This window comes from Propithecus coquereli, unplaced genomic scaffold (assembly GCF_000956105.1).
Source record: "Propithecus coquereli isolate 6110/MARCELLA unplaced genomic scaffold, Pcoq_1.0 Scaffold155, whole genome shotgun sequence".
In the NCBI taxonomy this organism is placed as follows: domain Eukaryota; kingdom Metazoa; phylum Chordata; class Mammalia; order Primates; family Indriidae; genus Propithecus; species Propithecus coquereli.
In genome coordinates this window covers 4416092-4435690 of record NW_012139969.1, presented here as the reverse complement: position 1 = coordinate 4435690, position 19599 = coordinate 4416092, and the positions used below count along the sequence as shown (strand labels likewise).

At 49.6% G+C, this 19599-nt stretch overlaps 1 protein-coding gene across 1 annotated transcript; it reads right to left on the bottom strand.

Moving 5' to 3' along the window:
- Window positions 1–7767: 7767 nt before the first annotated feature.
- Window positions 7768–8894, bottom strand: CT62 (cancer/testis antigen 62; the record flags this gene model as incomplete). The annotated part of the gene is given in 5 exon segments (XM_012640556.1): window positions 7768–7841; window positions 7844–7934; window positions 7936–7981; window positions 7983–8040; window positions 8768–8894. Coding segments are annotated over 5 exon segments (396 nt in total), but the record flags the coding sequence as incomplete, so codon positions are not given.
- Window positions 8895–19599: the final 10705 nt, after the last annotated feature.

Genomic DNA, 19599 nt, shown 5'->3' with positions numbered 1-19599 from the left:
AATTTATTACAGAGCAATGAATTCCCTTCCTTTCCCTTTATGTGAGAGTGTCTTTATTTCATCTTTATTCATGAAGGCTATTTCCACTGGCTGTGGAGTTCTGGATTGACAGTTCTTTTCTTTCAGCATGTTAAAAATGTTATTCCACTTCCCTCCAGCTTCCATGGTTTCCGATGAGAAATGCATAGTCACTTGAATCATTGTTTCCCTATATGAAATGAGTCATTTGTCTTTGTTGCTTTCAGGATTCTTTCTTTGTTTATAGCTTTTATTAGTTTGATTATAATGTGTGGATTTCTTTGATTTTATCCAGTTTAAGAATCATTGAGTTTTTTCAATCTGCATGTTCATGTCTTTTGTGAAAATATGGTTTTTCCACCATTATTTCTTAAAATATTTTTTCCCATTCAACACCTTTTCTTGTCTCCTTCTAGAAGTCTAATGACACAAATGTTAAACTTTTGATATTTTTTCCACAGGTCCCTGAGGCTCTGTTAGTTGTTTTGTTTTGGTCTCTTTCCTTTGTTGTTCAGATTAGATCATTTCTATTGATCTATCTTTATTTCCATTTAGGGCTAAAATTTCCATTTGTTTTGCCTCTATATCTTCCTTTTTTTCTTTTTTTTCCTGCTAAGAATTTCTGTTTTCCACTCATTTCAAGAGTGCTAGCCCTTACTTCATGGAGCATGGTTACAATAGTTCCTTCGAAAAATCTTTGGCTGATAATTCTAACATCTGTATCATCACAGGGTTGACATCCGTTGTTTGTCTCTTGTCAGTGGAGATGTTCATGGTTCTTCGTATGCTGAATAATTTTGCATTATATCCTGGACATTTTGAATATAATGTTATGAGACTCTGGGTCTGGTTTAAATCCTAAGCAGGCAATCGCCCAGGTCATATTCTTTTTGCAGTTTCCAACCCGCTTTTGAGGCTGTGGTTCCAATATCAGTTCTGTGTTCAAAGTGCAGTCCTGTGTGTGCCACCCAGAAGCAGTCCTGGGCCTGCATCATGGTCTACCTTGTTGTTTCAGTTCTGAAAACACACGGTGTGCTGTTCAGGGTTAGATTCACACATGTGCAGCCTGGAGGTGAGCCTGGGAGTTCAAACGTAAGTTTGTGGGATTTCTGTCCTAATCTCCCTACACTCTGTGACCTCCCCAACAGCTGCTGGCTCCTCAGGACCTTCCTTTCTAGTCCTCCAGCCAGCAAGCCTGGGCTTTAGTTTCCTCTGCTGCACATCTGCCGTGACGGTTTCTGTGTTTGGAGGCAAGTGGCAGGACCACAGAGAGTGAAAAAGAGGAAGAGAGATTGCTGCAGGCTCTTGTGATCACTGTGCCTCTGGTCAGAGTCAGTCCCCTCCCTCAGAGTTTGAGGTGCCGGCCCAGCAACCCTGCCCCCGATTGCTGCCACAATAATGCTTGTGGGCAGAGGCTGGAAGGAAGGAAAAAATAAAGAAAAACCAGAGGATTTCCCTTTCTCTCTCTCTCTCTCTTTCCCCCCTCAGGAGTTCCCTTTCTTGTTTTTCTTTTCCTTAGAAACAGAGAGGACTTCTCTTAGAGCTCTTTCTGTCTGTCCCTGGTGTACACGTCTAGGTTTCTGGCTGCCCTTGAGTCCAGGCTGGGCAGTATTGGAGGGGAAAAAGTGGCATACTCACTGCTAGTTCAGTGGAACTTTGAATTCTGGTCTCTTTCCCAAACCCACCTGCTGTGATTTATATTTCAGAGCCCTCAGAGAACTCCTCCGTCCATCCTGTCCGGGATTTATGGTGGCATTTAGTATGTTTTTCCTCGTTCCATCTTCTCTGGAATCAGGCTCTCCTCTTACTTCTTAAGTCATTGATCATTTGCTATGTGGAAAATAGTATCTTAGTTTATATACTTGGCATTTATCATCCCCCCCAAAAAGTTTCATTTTTTAAAAAAATTTTATTGACCAGAAATAGCTCTTTATTATAGCCTGAAAGATTTAGGCGGTCCATCTGGAGAAAGCACAGATTGTTTCTCTACACTCACACAACACTTGCAACAGCAAATGTGTGAATTTTTCTCACACCAAGCAATCCTCCAACTCTGCCAACATCAGCTGAACGTCCTACAATTTAATTCAATTCCGACACTATCTACCTGGAGTTAGCACCAGATCCCATAGGTTAAAGGCTCAGTCCCCCAAGACTAACCCCATTTCAGATGCCAATCACAAGTCCAGGCCTCTGGTACTTTTGAACAACCAGGTATAAATTGGGGTTCCCACGACCCCTCCTCCTCGGATTTGGTGATTTGCTGGGATGGCTCACAGAACTCAGGGAAACACATTATTTATGTTTGCTGGTTCATTATAAAGGATATGTATGGACAGCCATGTGAAGAGGTGAATAGGGTGAGGTCTAGAGAAGGGTCCCAAGTGCAGGAGCAGCCGTCCCTGTGGAGTTGGGCACTTTCCTGAAGTCTTTATAGAGCTTAATTTCCAGCTTCACCTCCCCCAATCCCTCCCTGTGGCTGAAAGTTCCCATCCTCTAATCACTAGGTCTTTCTGGTGACTAGCCCCATCCTGAGGCTATCTAGGGGCCCTACCCTAAGTTACCTCATCAGCATAAACCCAGGTAGAATTGAAAGGGTCTCCTTATAAATAACAAAGGACACCCCTATCACTCGGGAAATTCCTAGGGTTCTAGGTGCTCTGCGCCAGGAACCAGGGACAGAGACTAAAGATAACTTCTTATTATGCCACATCTCCTATTCTCTGAGTCTACAATTAGAGGCAGGCCTGCCAAAGACAAATTCTTAAAGGACCCAAATTCACACTAAGATTGAACCACAAACCCACCTGGCCTGCACAATGCTTTCAGTTGTTTTTCTGGTTTGCATCTTTCCCTTTCATACTAATGGAATAAAAAAAGAGTGTTCCAAGAAGACCATGAGAACGCTGAGACGTCGAGCTTGAGCGATTGGGCAGATGATTACTCTTCACCGGATATGCAGTATGGAATGGGAAACAGGGCTTTGGGTCGTAGGCTGGGAAGTGATACGTTCTGTCCATACACGTCACACTTGGAGAAGCTGCCGAACTATCCAGGACATGGGAGCCTGGGGCTGAGGGTCAGAGGTCACACTTGGGTGGCATAAAGAATGACTCCGAATGAAATTGCTGTGGAAGCTCTCAAGGAGGAAATGATTATGGGAGGGCAGAGTGTGTAGCACAGCAAGAGAGGAAGGCCAGGGACTGTGTGCAGAGGCGAGCTTAACCCTAACATTGCCACGGACCTCCCTCTGTCCTGCAGGCCTCACTTCAAGACCCTTCCCACTACTGTGCTCCCACCATTCCTGACACTCTCCACCCCCCAGAGCCTGATGGACGTCCCCACACTCCCCCTTGTAGCACATGGATTGGCCCTGTACCTGGAGCTTATTCCAAGCCAGAGTGGTATTTAGGTACTGTGGAGATCTGAGACCTGCGGGGGAGATTTTCCTGATTCTGGCCCGGGGTGGAGACAGATGGTCTGGGACAAAGTTGCAGCCTTCTGGGGCCTCCCTGGGCTATGCAGGAATTCACCCCTTAACTTGGGCCTCTCATGAGCACAGTGACCTCTGAATGGTGAAATAACAAGGCTTTTCGCGCAATTTACCATTGCCCCGTTGTATTTACAAATGCCGCCATATTTTAGTGTAACAACCACTGTATCAGCCATGATGTGCTAGGTTTGCTGCAGTAACAAACTCGAATCTCAGTGGTTTAACACAGCAAAAAGTGCTATACTTCCCACAACGAGAAGGGGTGCCTTGCTCATCAACCTTCTGAGAAGCAATCTCAGCGCCAGTGGCAAGGGAACCTGATGGTTTTCACACTGAGTCCTAAAGCATCTGCCAGCTTTTTTTTTTTTAAATCTTTAAAAAGAGAAGTCGTATTTCATTGGCCAAAGCAAGTCACATGGCCACATCTAACTTCAAGGGGACAGGAAAGTGAAATCCTCTTTTGCCCGAGGTGGACATGGTGAACCTCAGTGATGACACCCTCGAGAATCATTATCTCCACTTGGGAGTTGAAAAAACTCAAACTATTAAGTCACTTTTCCGAAGTCACACAGTTAGTAAGTTTGCAGAGCAAGAATCCAGGGACACATTTGGTTAAGTGTAAAACCCGTGTGTGTTCCACAGCTTGGACGTCTCCTCTTCACGAAACCGTTATACAGAAGATGGTTCTTATTAGCTTCAAGAGAACTTCGGATGCTGACCAGTAAAAAATTTGCCCCTTCCAATTAAATTTAATCTTGTGACAATGTGTTTCTTTTATTTCTCCTTTCGAAACAACATGTTTCTTTAAAAAAAGAAAAAAGAGAGAGAAAAGAAAAAAAACCCAGGCCTCTGGCCCACTCTTGACCCCACCGCGGTATCTGATTGCTTGTCGGGGTGATTTGGTTTCTTTCGCACTGTGTGGTATTTTCCACTCATGGGACCCAGTCAGAAGACGTTTGTATCTTAATCTACACGCTTGTTCTTGCTTGTATTTGTTCTCTGCTGATCCCATACCCTTCATTCATCCTTGGAATGTTCCTGTGACAACAGGAGACTGGCAAGGTGGCTAGCCAGACAAAAGGGACTGACCGAGTGCACAGCCACTCTTGGACTTAGAATGCTAAGAGGGAACGTAGAGGACACGACAGTTTTCTCTCCCTGTTTGCCCCACTGCAGAGGAGTCAGCAGTGAGTGCTAGGGCTGCTCTGCAGAGGGGGAAACTGAGGCTCAGAAAGGTGAAGTGATTGCTCAAGGTCACATGGCCGGAACCCAGATTAAAACCAGCTGCTGTTATTTTTTCACGGACGGTAGCTTAGTTTTCCATCCATTCCGCTCTGCAGCCTTCCATCTATCCTCCTCCTGCTAGGAGACCTGCCCGGAAGCACAGCAGGTGATGCAGGGGTGGCTCTGTGCTGTCTGATGACTTCCACCTTCCTGTGGCACCCCCTGACAGAGGCAAGAGCAGGCGTGTCTGCACAATGGAGACCTAAGAGGTGAGGCTGCCGCCGCACAGCTCAGGCCCGCGAGGTGGGAGCCCTCCTGACGCTATAGCAGGCGTGCTTCTCGGGCCTCAGACTCCTCCTGAACAGACCCGAGATCCACGGGAGAAGCGTTCTGGAAAGAGGCGTGAGCAGTAGTAGGGATTTGGGTCCACATTGCTGGGCTGAGCCTTGGGACAAGCCCACGAGGGAGACCCAGCAATGTTTTTATTATAACTTCAAAGAGGAAAAAGAATAACTTGATTAGATTAAATATCCTCCGAGTGGGGCCTGAAATCCTCAGCTTTAATGTGTATTTGAAATTCAAGACATTTTTGGAGGTTTTGATGGCACTTTCTGACAGCATGAGACCCTCAGTTTTCTCCACCCGTGGACTGCGAGGGGCGGGACAATGGGGGCGGGGGCAGCTGGAACAGCTCAGAGCCCACCAGGTTGGTTCTTGTTTCTGGTCAATCCCATATTCGCAGTGTCGATGTCTGTCATTCATTTTTTTTCTGGGCCTCTGTTTATCTGAATAAGAGGAAATGCTCTCTTCCATCTCTAGAATTCCATAATTTTAAATAGGGAAAGATGACTTTAGGAAGAAGCTGGCCATGGACACAGATCCTGTAGCTTTTGGACTGACATCTGATTTGAGAGGAATATCGGAGCCATTCCAAGGTCACCCACACAGGCATTCTCTCATCCTATCCACATCAGCAAACATCCACGTCAACAAACACAGCACCTTCATCAAGGAGTCTCAATGACTCAACACATGGCCATGGGGAGTTTTCTCTTGAAGCCATGACGTGGCACCATAGTTGCATGGTCATCCTCTACAGGGAAGGAAAGAAGCTATTTCAAATGCAGCTTGAATTTGTTTTAAAAAAGAAGTCACACACTTCTCTGTGTATGTCATCTTTTCCCAGATGGATCCAACACGAGCCACATGATTTTCCTGTTGTAGAGTTTCTGAGAAATTCATAGACCTGAGAACAGAAAGGGGCTTCAAGAGATAGTGTGAGCCTTTCCCCCTTTATTTCAACAGGTATAATTATGTTCTTCTCATTTTATAGATGAGCCGACTGCACTTTGGAGGCTGGTGACTTCTACAATGGCATGGCCAGAGGGTGACGCTGGTATAGTGGTTGGGGGACTGACTGCCTTCTTTTACTACGCCAAAGTGTTTCTCACGAGCAAAAGTTTCCACCATCATGGAGATAGTGGTTAAACAGGAAACTTTAAAGGAAAACAAGGAATATAGGACCCATGAAAATCCTGGCAGCAAACAGTAGGTGCTCTGTGTACTGAAGAGTGGCAAGAAGAAGGTGAATGAAGCAAGATACAGCCATGAGCTTGGAGACCATGTGACTTCGTGTTTGTAGTACCTGGTTTTATACACAAGCCATATCTGGCTAATGTTCACTGGATACTCCCTATCTCTGAGGCTTTATAAAACTTAATTATTCAACAAGAAAGCCAGTTTGCTAAAGAGGGAAGATTGCCAATGAGGCCAAGGTGACAGCAATTTCAGGCACGATGTAAGCTGATTAGCCTCAAACAGAGAAACTGCTTCTAGGCTGAGACCTCCGACCCCACCAGCTGTCTTGGAGATTTGCAGCACTGGGCACAAAAGGTACCAGGCAGCAGCGTGCACGATGGGTGAAGGACAAGACCTTATTAGGAGAGTCTCCCAGGAAGCAGAGGAAGGCAAACACAGGGCATTCCTTTAGAATGATGGATTTGTTTTATTCTGCATTTATTTTTTTCATTACACAAGAATTGTGGAATGATGCTTTTGCATTACCTTTTTTCTTTTTAATAACAAAGGGGATTTTTTTTTTCTTTCTCCCTTTGGAAAAACACAGATCTGGTCATGTCAGCCCCAGCTTAAACCCTCTCAGAGCCTTCCTCTTGCTCATTTGAAAATGACACAACTCAAAAAATGGCCATCAGCATCACTGACGTTTAATGGATTTGCACAGGACAGCTTTCTCAATTGTTCAAAAAAAAATGACGCACTTCTGTATCGGTCGATCAACAGCCATTATCCCAAGATGCCCCCTACCTCTTCCACTCTGGGAACTCTGGGCCTCCCCAACATCCACCATCCAGCACAGAAGGGATCCAGGATCTTATGCCAGCCTGTGGCCTGTATCTGTTCTGATGGGACAGGCCTGTGCCTTTGTGGATGTCCAATGACAATTAACCATGTCTAGGAGGCTCTCCACAATCAGACCCCAGACCCCCCCCCCCACTCCCACAGCCTTCTCTCTCTCTATCCCCCTTCCTACTCGCACTGATTCTGAGCCCTGGCCACACAGCCCTTGTCTGCTCCTTGGAGAGTGCCCTGCCTCCCTCTGGGCCTTGGAAAGTGCACGTCCTTCTGTCTAGAGCAGTCTCTCCCAGGCCTTTCTCCTTAGACTTTGGGTGACTTTTCTCATCCACCCTTCAGTCATTCATAGGTGGCTTCAATAAGTACAGGCTGGGTGGGCGACTGAGTGATCACTGACATTAAGAGGAGCAGGCACTTGCCAACAGACTTACTCCATCGATAGCCGTCGTCTTCATCTCGTCAGTCGTCACCAGAAGGAGAACGGGCGCCTGCGACTCGGGGGCCACAGCGTCTGCGTTGCTGCTCCTGGACAGAAGTGGCTTCAGATTCAGGCAATGCCTCTCGGCTGTGAGTATTATCACTTGCTAAAAGGAAAGTAGGAAATAATCTGAATATTTGGGATTCCAAAAGTCATATTGTACCAGGTAACAAGAACTTCCCTATCTCCTCTGATGGGCTGTGGGATGAGAAAGAGAATGAGAACGAGAGTGAAGCGGGAAAGGGAAAGAAGTTAGATAACCTGAAGTGTAGCCTGAAGACTCCCTGACGCTTATTGGGAATCCTTGACATGCCGTCAAGAAACCATTCTGCTTGTGTCCTCAGAGCTTGTGGCTGCAGAGTACTCTCTGGCCTGGTCACGGGTTACAGGTCAAGCAGGGGGCGGCCCCTACAGGGGCACAGGAGCTCAGACTGAGGGTCAGCATCCCAGAACCCTGGAGGAGGAGGAGGAAGAGGAAGGACTGGGTTAAAGACCAAGCAGGGGGGCGAATTTACCCTGCGGGTGCTTAGAGACAGCTTAAAACCACAAGTTTACCAGCTCTCAAAGAGTTTTGTTTTGTTTACCATGCTTCCCTTATTTTCTTATTATGGCACAAGCTTGCCTTGCCTTTACAGTCTCCATTAAGTTTACAACCAAGAAAATGAAAGGAACGATTTTACAAGCATTGTGATGGATCCTGGTACCTCCGCTGGAGCCTGAAATTAGGGGTTTGAGTGTAGGTCTATTTTCCTCCCACCTCCAAATGCCGGCTGAGTCGGGAATAACATAGTGGTTTCCTTCCCTGCTGGGACACAACCCCCTGAGATGCCGTTAAGATGAAAACGCCAGTGTTTGTCAAGAGCTTAGAGCAGTGTTTTTCGAAGCGCAATTTTTGGAAATCTAGCCCCAAGAAATGTTCTGCTGGTAAAAGGATTCATGGTCAAATAAATTTGGAAAACACTGCACAATCTCTTCCCTCTCGGGCACTCTCAGTGCTTGCTAGTCCAGTGAGGAAGCTGTGTTACTCATAAGGTCCCCCCCACCCAAATGTCTGGCTGTCCCGCATTGCCTTCCTGCAATCTGTTCACATTTTGCCTTATTCCAGTTCCACATGCTTTGAAGTTCCTGGAAGTTGCTCCCAGCAGTATGCCATTCATTCCTCAGACACTTGGGAGCCTCGCCATGTGCAGACACCGTGCTCCAGGCTGGGGAACCGCAGGAGAAATAGCTGAATGCTCTGAGGATGTGGCTCCAGGCAGAAAGCCAATTAGCGAGGTGGGGCGGGAAAAGTCTTCTATAGGGTGACATATATATATGTAAAATTTATCACTCCAACTGGGACAACAGAGGGAAGGGGGGCACTGTTAATTAATAATTTTACTGGGACAACAGGTGTAAACTAGAACTGTCCTACATACACAGAGCCGACACATGACAGAGGGGTTATGTTTTTTGTCTGTCATTTTAGGAGCCACCTGTAGGGCCAATGGGTAGTAGTTACAGGGCAAAAAGTTTCAGTTTGAAATTAAAAGGGCCTTTCTAACATAGAGCCTCTAACAACAGTATGGGCTATTTCAGGGGATAGTGAGCACCTCTTTGCTGCAGATATGCAAGAGAGGGACCCACTCTCCTAGATGTGTTAGATGACACCATGTCAGGCAGGCACCCAGGGCAGATGCCCGCGGGTTGGCCTCTGACTGATCTCAAGCACCTGGTCCTCTTGGCCTCTCTGTCAGTGAGGGTTAGTGGCCTGTCTCGTACATGAGGGCCAAAGCCTGCCAATCTGACTCATGTGTCCGGACATGTTGGATAAAAGTAGAAATGTAACAGGGCTAAAGGATTAAAACCTGGCTGTTTTAGGGTAATTAATACTCACTGATGCTTATATATAAGCATCTCTTTGATTAAAATGAGTACACATTGACTTTAAATAAAGAGAACACTCTGTGACAAATAAGCAAAAGATGCTCAAAACAAGTTGACCGAGTTTGAAGTGGATCAGAATCACTCTGGTCAGTTGGATCAAGTTTGGCCAATAATAATTGTACTTTGGTTATATAAGATGTTAACATTAGAGGAAGAGGGTGGGGGATATACGGGGATTCTTTGTACTATTTTTGCCACTTGCCTGTAAGTCTGAGAAAAAAAACCCCATATCCTTTTCTCCCGAGCCCCATTCATAGCAGGCCCTCTCCGATGCACCCCCTTCATCCTTTGAGACTCAGCTCAGCAGAACACCCCAGCTTTCCTGTCTTGAGGTAGCCACCACCCCTCCCAGTCCCCAAATACTTCTGCATATTCCCCGATTACACCTACCTCCTACTAGTATGGTTTCCTGACTGCGTCTCATCGTTCTCGCCTTAGTCTGTGTTTCTTTGAGACTGGAACGTTTTCCTCCTCTCATCTTTGCCTTCTAGCACCAAGGCCATCCTCAGCCCTCGACGTATGTCTCAGATGAATTAGTAAATCAATCCAGTTTGAACACGTTTTATTAGCTTTTCTTCCTTTTAAAAAAATTGTGGTCAAATATACATAACATAAAATTTTCCATTTTAGCCATTTTTAAGTGTAGAATTCCATGACATTAAGTATGTTCCAGTGTTGTGCGATTTTTTTTTTTTATCAGTTTTAAGTGGTTTAAACTGGTCAGTATTTACTAGAGCTGTTAGATCTACTTAATCTGGACCCACGGGACTCGTGACACTCGGAATTAGTCCTATCCCATTCCCACCGGGTGCCTCCCATCAAAATCTGTTTGATCAAGTGCGGAATTATTTCGTCCCATTTGAACCAGCTTCAGTCAGTCAAAACTGGCTCTGCCCAGGCTCCAGGCAAGTAGTCAGGCACTCAGAGGTGATTCTCCTTCTTTGGCCTCATCTCTTGGGTTGCCACTTTCCCTCTTGTTAGTTTTTTTTTCTGGGGGCTGTCTTCCCTGTTATTCTCCTTTCTGCTCCCACAAAGCACACCACACCCATCCCCGGTGAGGCCTTGGCTCTGGGGCCGGGAGCTTGCATTATGCCACCTCCTCCATTGTCCCACCTGTGCACCTGCACTTTCAAAAAACCCCTGCAGGCAGGCTTTTGTGGCAGTGATAATCAAACAGGCTGACTCATATTTAGAGAAACTCCCTGTATCTGGACAGCCTCTTCAAATGTTTAAGGACACCCCCACCTCCCTTCTCAGAGAGGAGGGACACTTTTCACACCCACCTGCCCAGCTCTAAACACCTCAGTTTGCATGTAAAGAATTTAGCGCTGCATTAGGAGTTAAGAAACTGGGCTCTAGTGATTTTCCTGCCATGCACCAGCTGCGGGACTTTGGTCATGCCTTCTTTGGGACAGTATTTCCCAATTAGTAAAAAGAAGGGGTCGGTAATACAGATAAAATCTGATTATTATTATTATTAATAATAATGAGTATTTTTTTGCAGCAGGCTTTTTTTTTTCTCCCGAGAAAATATCACCCTGAATAAGACAAAGAAATACGCTGAATTGCTCTGGCTGTCAGGGAGCGCGTTTCTCTTCCCCGCGCTGTGTCACCCTCGGTGGAAGTTGGAGGGTCTTGTCCTTTTCCCTCACCCTCGGGAGGCGCCCACTGAGTACTGTCTTGTGTGCGAGCGAGTGTGACCCGGGGTTCTCTATCCTCTGCTCTGCTCTAGTTTGCAGCAAAACTTTCCATGCCGCTCCCTGCTTCAGCCCCAGTCCCACCCGGTCGCAGCAAGAACGGCTGTTCGGAAACACGAGGATGCCTGTATCCCTCCGGTGTCCCTTTCTTCCAACAGCTCGCGAAAAACGTCAGGGTAAGTAGGATGGACGCGGAATTCAAGGCTGGGTCTCACAGCCTCTCCCTTTTTCTCCACCTTACAAGTCCGGCCAGCCGGGCCACTCTGCTTTCCCCTCCCGCCCGGGTGGCCTCCGTCGAGACCGTCCTCCCCTCTCGCGGGTGACGTCCCCAGCACTCAGGGATCAGGTTCGGCCGGGTTGTCGGGGACCCCCCTGGGGTCGCGGGGGCGGACGGGGCCGGCCCTTCCCGAGGCGGCCGCCAGGGGGCGGCGGGCGCGGCTCCGGATGACAGCGGGAGGCCCGGGCGGGGGAGGCGGAGGGACGAGGGCGCGCGGGTCCCGGCGCTGCGGATCGCTAACCCGGAGCCAGAGCTCTCCGCGCGCCGCAGCCGACGCGGAACCGGGCGCAGCGGGAGCCCGTGCAGGGCGGGCGCGGGCGGCGGCGGCCGTCCATGCGGCGGCGCTCGGGGCTGCCTGGCGCCGGGAACCACGCGGGGGCGAGGCCAGGCGAGGCGGCCGCCGGCCGCTGCGGGACGCGGACGCCAGGTGAGCAGAGCCGCGCGCCCCGCGCCGGTGCGCGCCGCCCGACCCAGCCTGCTGCCTCCTCGGCTGCGGCCCCCGGGCCGGCGGGGCGGGCTGGCGCGGGCGGCCGGGCGCAGTGGGTGTGTCCGGGGCGCCGCGGGGCTGCGCCCGCTCCGGGCTCTGGGGACCCGCGCGCGCCTGGTCAGTGCCGACGGCTGCGCCTCCTTCTCTCCTTCCCTTCCCTTCCCTTCCCTTCCCTTCCTTTCCCTTCCCGGGAGTCTCGCTCTGTCCTGGCGCCAGCACTCACCCTCCGCCGCCCGACTGCGAGACTCTGTGGACGGTCAAACTCTGTGGACGGTCGAGCTCGGCCGTCCCGGGTCGAGGCCCGCGCTCCCTGGGTCGGGTCGGAGGGGGCTGGCAAATGCACACCCCACCCCGCGCCCCCCACCCCAGCCTCGGCTCCCCCTCGACTCCTGCGGCCGGAGAGCTGGCCGAGAGCCGGTCAGCGCCCACGGAGCCCCAGCCCGGGCCTCGGATCCGTGTGTCTGTCCCAGCTGAGCCGCCGCGGCGCTGCGCCTCCCGGAGCCCGAGTGGATGGTTGTTTCCGCCAACTCGGGACACTTCCTCAAGTGCAGCTCAAGTACCTGCGGCCCCTTGGCGCACTTACAGAATTGGCTTTTGCTCAGCTCGCTCACCTCAGGGCTTTAGAGATTTGGAGTTTAATTTTTCTTTTTCTTTGAAATATCATTAGTCCGGACTTGGGAAAGGGATTTCAGGGCCTTCTTAGGCCCACTTAGCATCTGGAATTTGTGGGTCCGGTGAGTTTTTTAAGCAGTCCACACCCAGCACCGTGCCCCCCAGCCTCCACTACAGCCTGTTAAAAGTGCACTCTTGCGTCTCTTCCGGCCTTTTTTGCGAACCCCGCCGCGCTGATCTGAAGTCTTGTATGTGGGTAGCTGAATCAATCATTGGATGCCTGTTGGAATTTGGAATAAGAGAAATAGAGACCCGAGAGAAGTCTGAGCAATCATCTCGTCCAACTATCGTTCGTTTCCCAGCCGAAGGCACCCAGGCACCCAGGCACAGTCTAAAGATTTTTCAAAGATCACACGGCTTTTCTACCTGTATGTGTCTTCTACTTCATTGATACAGTTAAAGGTGATGGAGTTACCGGGCTTAATAGGGTTTTACTGGGTTTCAATATACAAAGAAGCAAACATTTTAAAAATGTGATTTAAATACAGTACTACTCAATTCCTATAGCTTTTTGTTGGCACCATAGTCGAATTCCTTTAGAAAACAAAATCCTAGCCCCGAGTTAATATGAGGAAGCAGATGGAGTCCTGGGGCTTTCCTATAACCCTCTGCAGGCTTGGAGCAGGGATTTCCCAGAGGTCCTGACCTGGAAAATGAGTTTGGGTGATCAGAATACGGGAGCCCCTTTGGAACAAGCAGCTGGGGTGGCTTCTTGTTGGAAGGCTGGCCAGTTGAACCCAGGTGATCTCCATGCCCAGCACTGGGCAGGGCACCGGGTTGACATTGTCTTCTTTTCAGTCTCCTGCACCATGACGAAATGTTTCTAACTGGCTGTTAGGGAAAGAAAGATACAGCCCAGAGTTTGGGAGTAAGATCAGCACTGGAGATTGTGACTTGGAGTTTTGCTTGGTTTTGTTTTTGCCTAGAAATGCTTGTGACTGCAATCAGTTACCCCAGAAAGAGGCTGGGTGTTGTGTTGCCCTCTTCTTCCCCGCCGTCCACATTTCCCTCCATGGCACCACTTTTATCCCAGGTGCTGGGGTTCACCGTGTTTTAGTGTCCCCAATACTCCCCTGCCCGTCCCCCACATTTATAGCTCATGCATCACAAAATCCCTTCCACATTCTTTTGTGATATCTCAGGGAATTCCTTCCCCATCTCCATTCCTTCTGCCCCCACCTTAAGCCATGTCCAAATTACGGTAATAATCTCCTCTCTTGACTCCCGGCCATGAGTTGCTTTCTTCATTTTAATCCATCTTCTTTCATAGTGACGGATTAATATTCCTCAAATTCTGATTTCACCACATCATTTCTCTCAAGAAATCACAATGGCTCCCCAGTATTCACTTCTATTTAATTTTTCCCCAACAGATATTTTCGAGCATCTGCTGTGTGCCAGGGGACTGTCATTATGTGCTAAGGCTTACACAATGAACAAGACAGTATCACCGCCCTTGAGCCAGCCCAGGGGAGAAAGAGAAGGAAAGAAATAACCACACGACAATGCAAGGGGATGTGCAAAACATCCAGGAGACACAGATGAGGGAGAACTTGATTCTGCATGGGAGGAGTGAGGACAGTTCCCGCTGGGCTTTGAAGCCTAAGGAGGAGTTCTAGGAGCCGAACGGCTGGAGGGAGGGAGGGCGGGCATGCCAGGCAGGGGGAAAAGCTTGAGGAAAGGCTGAGAGATGGAAAAGTGCTGGTGTGGACATGGTTGAATCGAGGTCAGTCTTCAGCTGGGCATTTAAAATGTTCCTAATTCCCATGTGCTTTACTGCTCCAAGGGCAGCCCAGCTCTTTCCCTGGCTGAAACCCTGCACTGCACTCAGTCTCTTTATCACGGTCTTTTCTGTCCTCCGACCTCCCTGTAGCCCTAGCTCAGAAATTCAGATTTCCTCTTTACTAATCTAAATTTTTCCAGGCAGTGTACCTGGTCCCCTCGCACACACTCATCGCTCTCTTGCCTGCATTCTTCGCACTGACTTTAGATTCAGCCTGGACGTGTTGCCATGGGCAAGCCTTGTCTCCCCACCACCTTGAAGTTTCTCCCAAGCGGGCTCCTTGGCCCCTCCCAGGTCATGGGTCACACTGCCCGCGCATGTTAATAGCCCCAGGAAACTTGAAACGTGATTTGCCTGGGTTTGACCTCCCATCTCGTTTTTCCCTTCTTTCTTCTCTTCTCTCCACTTTTTCTCTTTCTTTGTGTGTATGCAGAATTGTGATATTTATTTACCTACGTGCAGATATGAAGGTTTTATGTGTATTTGTTGAAATGTCCTCTCTTTGAAAATAAGGGATTAAAAATGTTATGCCAGCCTGGGGCAGTGGCTCATGCCTCTAATCCTAGCACTTTGGGAGGCCGAGACAGGAGGATTGCTTGAGGCCAGGAATTCAAGACCAGCTTAGGCAACAGAGCAAGACCCTGTCTCTAAAAATATTTTTAAAATTAGCCAGGTGTGGTGGCATGCACCTGTAGTCCTAGCTACTCAGGAGGCTGAGGCAGGGGGATCGCTTCACTTGGGCTCAGGAGTTTGGGGATGTAGTGAGCTATGATCCCGCCACTGCACTTCAGCCTGGGTGACGGAGCAAGACCTTGTCTCAAAAAAGAAAAAATGTTATGGCAGGAGCCAACACATGACACAGGCTGATGCTGGGAACAGGGAGAGTCAGGGGAGGCTCTAGCTTTAGGCTGCTCTGCTGCCCCTCTCTGGATCCCCCGTTTTCCCTCCCCCTCTGCGGGACCTGCACGCTGAGGCTGGGAAACACCTTCATCTTCTGGGCTTGTTTCGCCCTTTTCTCCCCCTACCCATCAAAACTGACCTCTCCTATGCCCAGAGCCTGGCTGGTCTGAGAGCCCATTTAGGCCATGTTTGGTGGGCACTGGTGTGTGCCGTGCTTGGGGCTTTCAGTTACTTCCCTTAATCCTCCCAGCAGCCTGTGCTGGAGACATCGTCATCTGCACTGTACGGGAAGAAAGCTGAGGCTTACTGCCTGAGGTCAGCAGCTCTCTAAGTCTTGTGCTCTTTCCACTATGTCATTTTTTCCTGCAAGGGTTGTCTTTGGAACATCTGAATCAGAATTAGGATATGATAAAAAAAAATATACAGATTCCAGGGTGGAGGCAGGGCCTTGAGAATTGGCATTTTAAGGCTACCCGGGTGATTCTTCTGCACACTCAGCTTTGAGGACCATTGCCTTAGGCTGCCTTTACCATGACGTTCTAGTGACAGGTGGTGAGTTGATACGTCACTTTTCCCCAGGTAGCACATTCCTTTTTAACAGAGGCCCTGACCTTGACTCGAAGGAGTGAGCGATGGGGAATTGTGGCCAAGGCCAGGAGGGCAGCCCTCTTTTGGCGAAAGGGTCTTTAGTTCAGTCCTGAAAGCAGGCCCCCCTCTGCCCACCTGAAGGCACGTTAGCCCAGCCCCCATGGGACTCACGTGAATTTCTTTTGGATCCGGGACAAGTGCTGAGGGAGAAGGATCAGGGTGGGTTGGTTCAGGAGCCCCAAGTTGCCCAGGGTGAGAAATGGTCCGAGACTCCCCAGATTGGACTGAGCATGCCATGCCGGCTGCTCCCTCACTGCAGGCGTGGAGAGTCGAGCCTCCTTCCCCAGAGTGGGGGACTGCCCCTTGACAGGTCTCTTTCATTCAACAGCCCTTTATTTTGCCCTGTCTCATGCCGAGCCTCAGTTTCCCCATGTGTAGCAAGGGGATAGCTAAAGGCTGGAGGGGTGATGAGGGGGGTACCTGTGCACCAGTATGCAGAGCTTTAGGCAAAGCCCAAAGTCACATAGTAGGGACTCAGGGTCAGTTCTCATCCCCTTTCTCTTGTCTACTGTGTGCCTGATCAGTGCTTGAGACAATTGTGCTCAATATATGTGTTATGGGAAAAATGTGTACAATCTCAGGCCCCCTCAAGCGCAGGGTGTTTGTGTCTGAAGGACTGAATGTTACAACCTTGTGTTCAATTCCCGGCAAATGGACACCCCCGGCTGTGCGGTAACAATGATAATGCACTACCCATCCAGCATCCACACTCCTTCCCCAGCCTCCCTTTAGACTCCCCAAAGAAGAGCCTGAGAAGCAGGCAGGTAGTTTTGTGTATTGATGATTAATTGTCCTGGGAAAGTGGTCTCTTTGTGTTCATCTGTTGTCTTTTTACCCAGGCTTTCAGCTGAGTGTACCGTGCACTTGCCTTCTCCCCGGAGCCTTTCCAAAGCCGATCACTTAGGTGGTACCCCAGGCAGTAGCCCTGCTCCTCCTGGGCATGGTCCGAGGGCGGTGAGCCAGGCTTGTGCTGCCGTGTCTTGTCCCAGAAGGGTGGCACTGAGCAGCCAGGCAGCACGTGGCCTGCTCCACCCTCCCGGCCCCTTGGCTGGCTGCCCCAGGCCTGGCCAGCAGCAAGGACGAAAGTAATGAGTGATTAATGGGTGCCCCATCTAATCTCCTGCCAGGGGAAATGAAGGGCCAGCCATGGGCTGGGAGCTCGTCATGACCTGCTCCAGGTGGGCTTGGAATGCACCCAGCTCAGGATGGGGATTAAGGCTTGAAAGATGAGAGGAAATGAGATGTTAACCCTTTAGGCCATGGCCCTCTGAGCCCCAGCAGGGAGATGGCAGGGGAATTATCTGCAGGCATCTGATGAAAGGGGAGCATCACCTTTGATTTATGGCAGGGCTGCAGCCATGTGACTGCTCTGGGGAGGAGGGTGACGAGCTATGTCTTTGACTTAACCATTTCTCTTAGAGACACAGTTAGGAGAGAGAAGAGGATTAATTTCCTAGGAAAATGGATAAACGGACTGCTGGGAGGCCACCCTACCTGCTTCCTTCTTGGAAACCTTCCGATCATTTCTGCAAGTAACAAATTTGTGCTTGCCAAACATGCTTTTCCCTCTGAAAAGTACTACCGCTCATAATTTGAAGGACAAGGAGCGCCCTCCTTTTGCAGGTCTGGCGGCAGTCCATGGTGGTGCCGGGGGTGAGTGCGCTGGCTTCCTGAGCCCACGCCTCGGGCCACCAAGCTTTGCGTCCTGAACAAGTTCCTTAATCTCAGCCATCTCAGGCATGTAGAACTGCCACTTGAATGTTAGCGATCACTTTCTCCCTGCCTGTCCGGCTGAATCCTGAGACCATATCTCCTTTGGGAAGGATAGAAGCAGCTTCTCCTCCAGGGCTCTAAGGCTTGCTGTGGGTGAATTGACAACTTGCTCTTTGATTGAGCTCACTCGTTTGACCCCTGACCCTCACATGCCTCGAATTCTGGTCCCGCTTGTCCCTCCCTTTGCCGCTGGCTCTCTGGTCTACAGCTGCCCCTTTGAAGACATTCCCCTGCCTCTTGCCCCCTGCCTCCGTGCTAGGCGGCCAGGCCACGGTCGTTCCGTGGTGCTGCCCATTCTGTGCTGGCTCTGCTCGTTGCCAGCTTTGCTCTGACCTGACAGCCCCGAGCGAAGTGGCCAAGGGTGGAGAAGTCAGCTGCTCTGAGAGCAAAATCAAGAGGCTTGGAGACAGTCTGTCCCAGCTCTGCCCCCTTTTCTGCTTTCTCTGACCTCCGGTTGCCTCATCCTTGATGGGGGCTAATAATAGTCACAGTTACCTAATGGTTGAGAGGAGTCCAAACCCACAGTGGACACGAGGCCCCTCGGGCACTGTGTGGGAGAGATTATTGCTGGTTTTAAGGTGAGCCTGGGGGTAGAGCTGTGTCGAGTTTTGAAGTCTCATTACAGGGTGTGTGGTGACATTACAGCCTTTAGCTCCCTATAGTTTCTTTTCCAGAACAGACAAGTGCCCAAGGCCTGCTTGCCTTTAGTGATATTTCAGTTGAGGACCAGGATTTCATTCTTGAAGGTCAAAAGATCTTCTGACCAGCTAAGAGAGCAGGAGCTGCCATTTATGGAGCTTTTGTCAGGTACTGGGATTTGTCTGTGTTCGTTTATTTAATCCTCTCAGCAACCTGTGTGAGCTAGACATTATTATTTCTATTCTACTGCTAGAAAACTGAGGCTCAGAGAGGTTAAGGAACTCGCACAGTCTCACACAGCAAGTAGATGTCAGAGTGATGTTTGAATTCCAAGTCATCTCACTCCAAAGCAAGTGTTCTGGGGGAACTAACAAGCCAGTTAGTGAGTGCCTCAGTGATAAAAAGTCTCTTTTTCTCTCTCTTCTCTCTCTCTCTCTCTTGTTTGAGCACATGTATGCATAATATACCAACTGCTTATATTCTGTTTTCTCTGGACATGGGTTTACGTTTTAATTTAGCATGTGCACATTCGTCTTGCCGCCTGATACGATTTTGTGTAAACATTTCCCACTTTGGGCCTTTTCGGGGTCCCCATTTGTTAAGCATAACAATGCTGTCCACCACTTTGCTCCATCGCCGTTCCCTAAGACATTCCCCACCCTCCGCCAGGAATCTAGGTTTTTCCTAGTTTTTCCTGACTCTAAGAAGTAGCACTGTCATCAATGTTCAATGTGCCATTATTTATCTATTTCTGGTCTCATGTTTCATTTTAGAGATTCAGTTCCCGTTCGTGTGATTGCCAGGTCAAAGCTGTCGTGATAGTGTTCCGTGCGGCTCAAGGGCTCTTCAGAGGAACGCAGCTGGGAGGCCAGGGGAGAGGGCAAGGAACAGGACTGGCACTTATTTTCTGCCGACACTCTCTGTGCCTCATTAGTTACTATTCTTTCCTCGGGCTCCGATGGGAGGAACGCGATACCTCACTCCTAGCAAGATGCACCGCTGCGGTGGTAGCTTCCTGAGGTCCATAGAGGGAAATTATGTCCGTGTTCACGGAGGTCCCTTGAGGTGGAGGTCTCGGTGGCATCTGCGATCGTGCCGGTGCGCGACGGCGGTCCTGCGTGGGCACAGCTATGCGGCCGCTCGCTCACCCCCCGAACCCTGTCGGAGCCCCTCCTGGGCATCAGGGAGCAGCACGTGCATCGTCCAGTGTG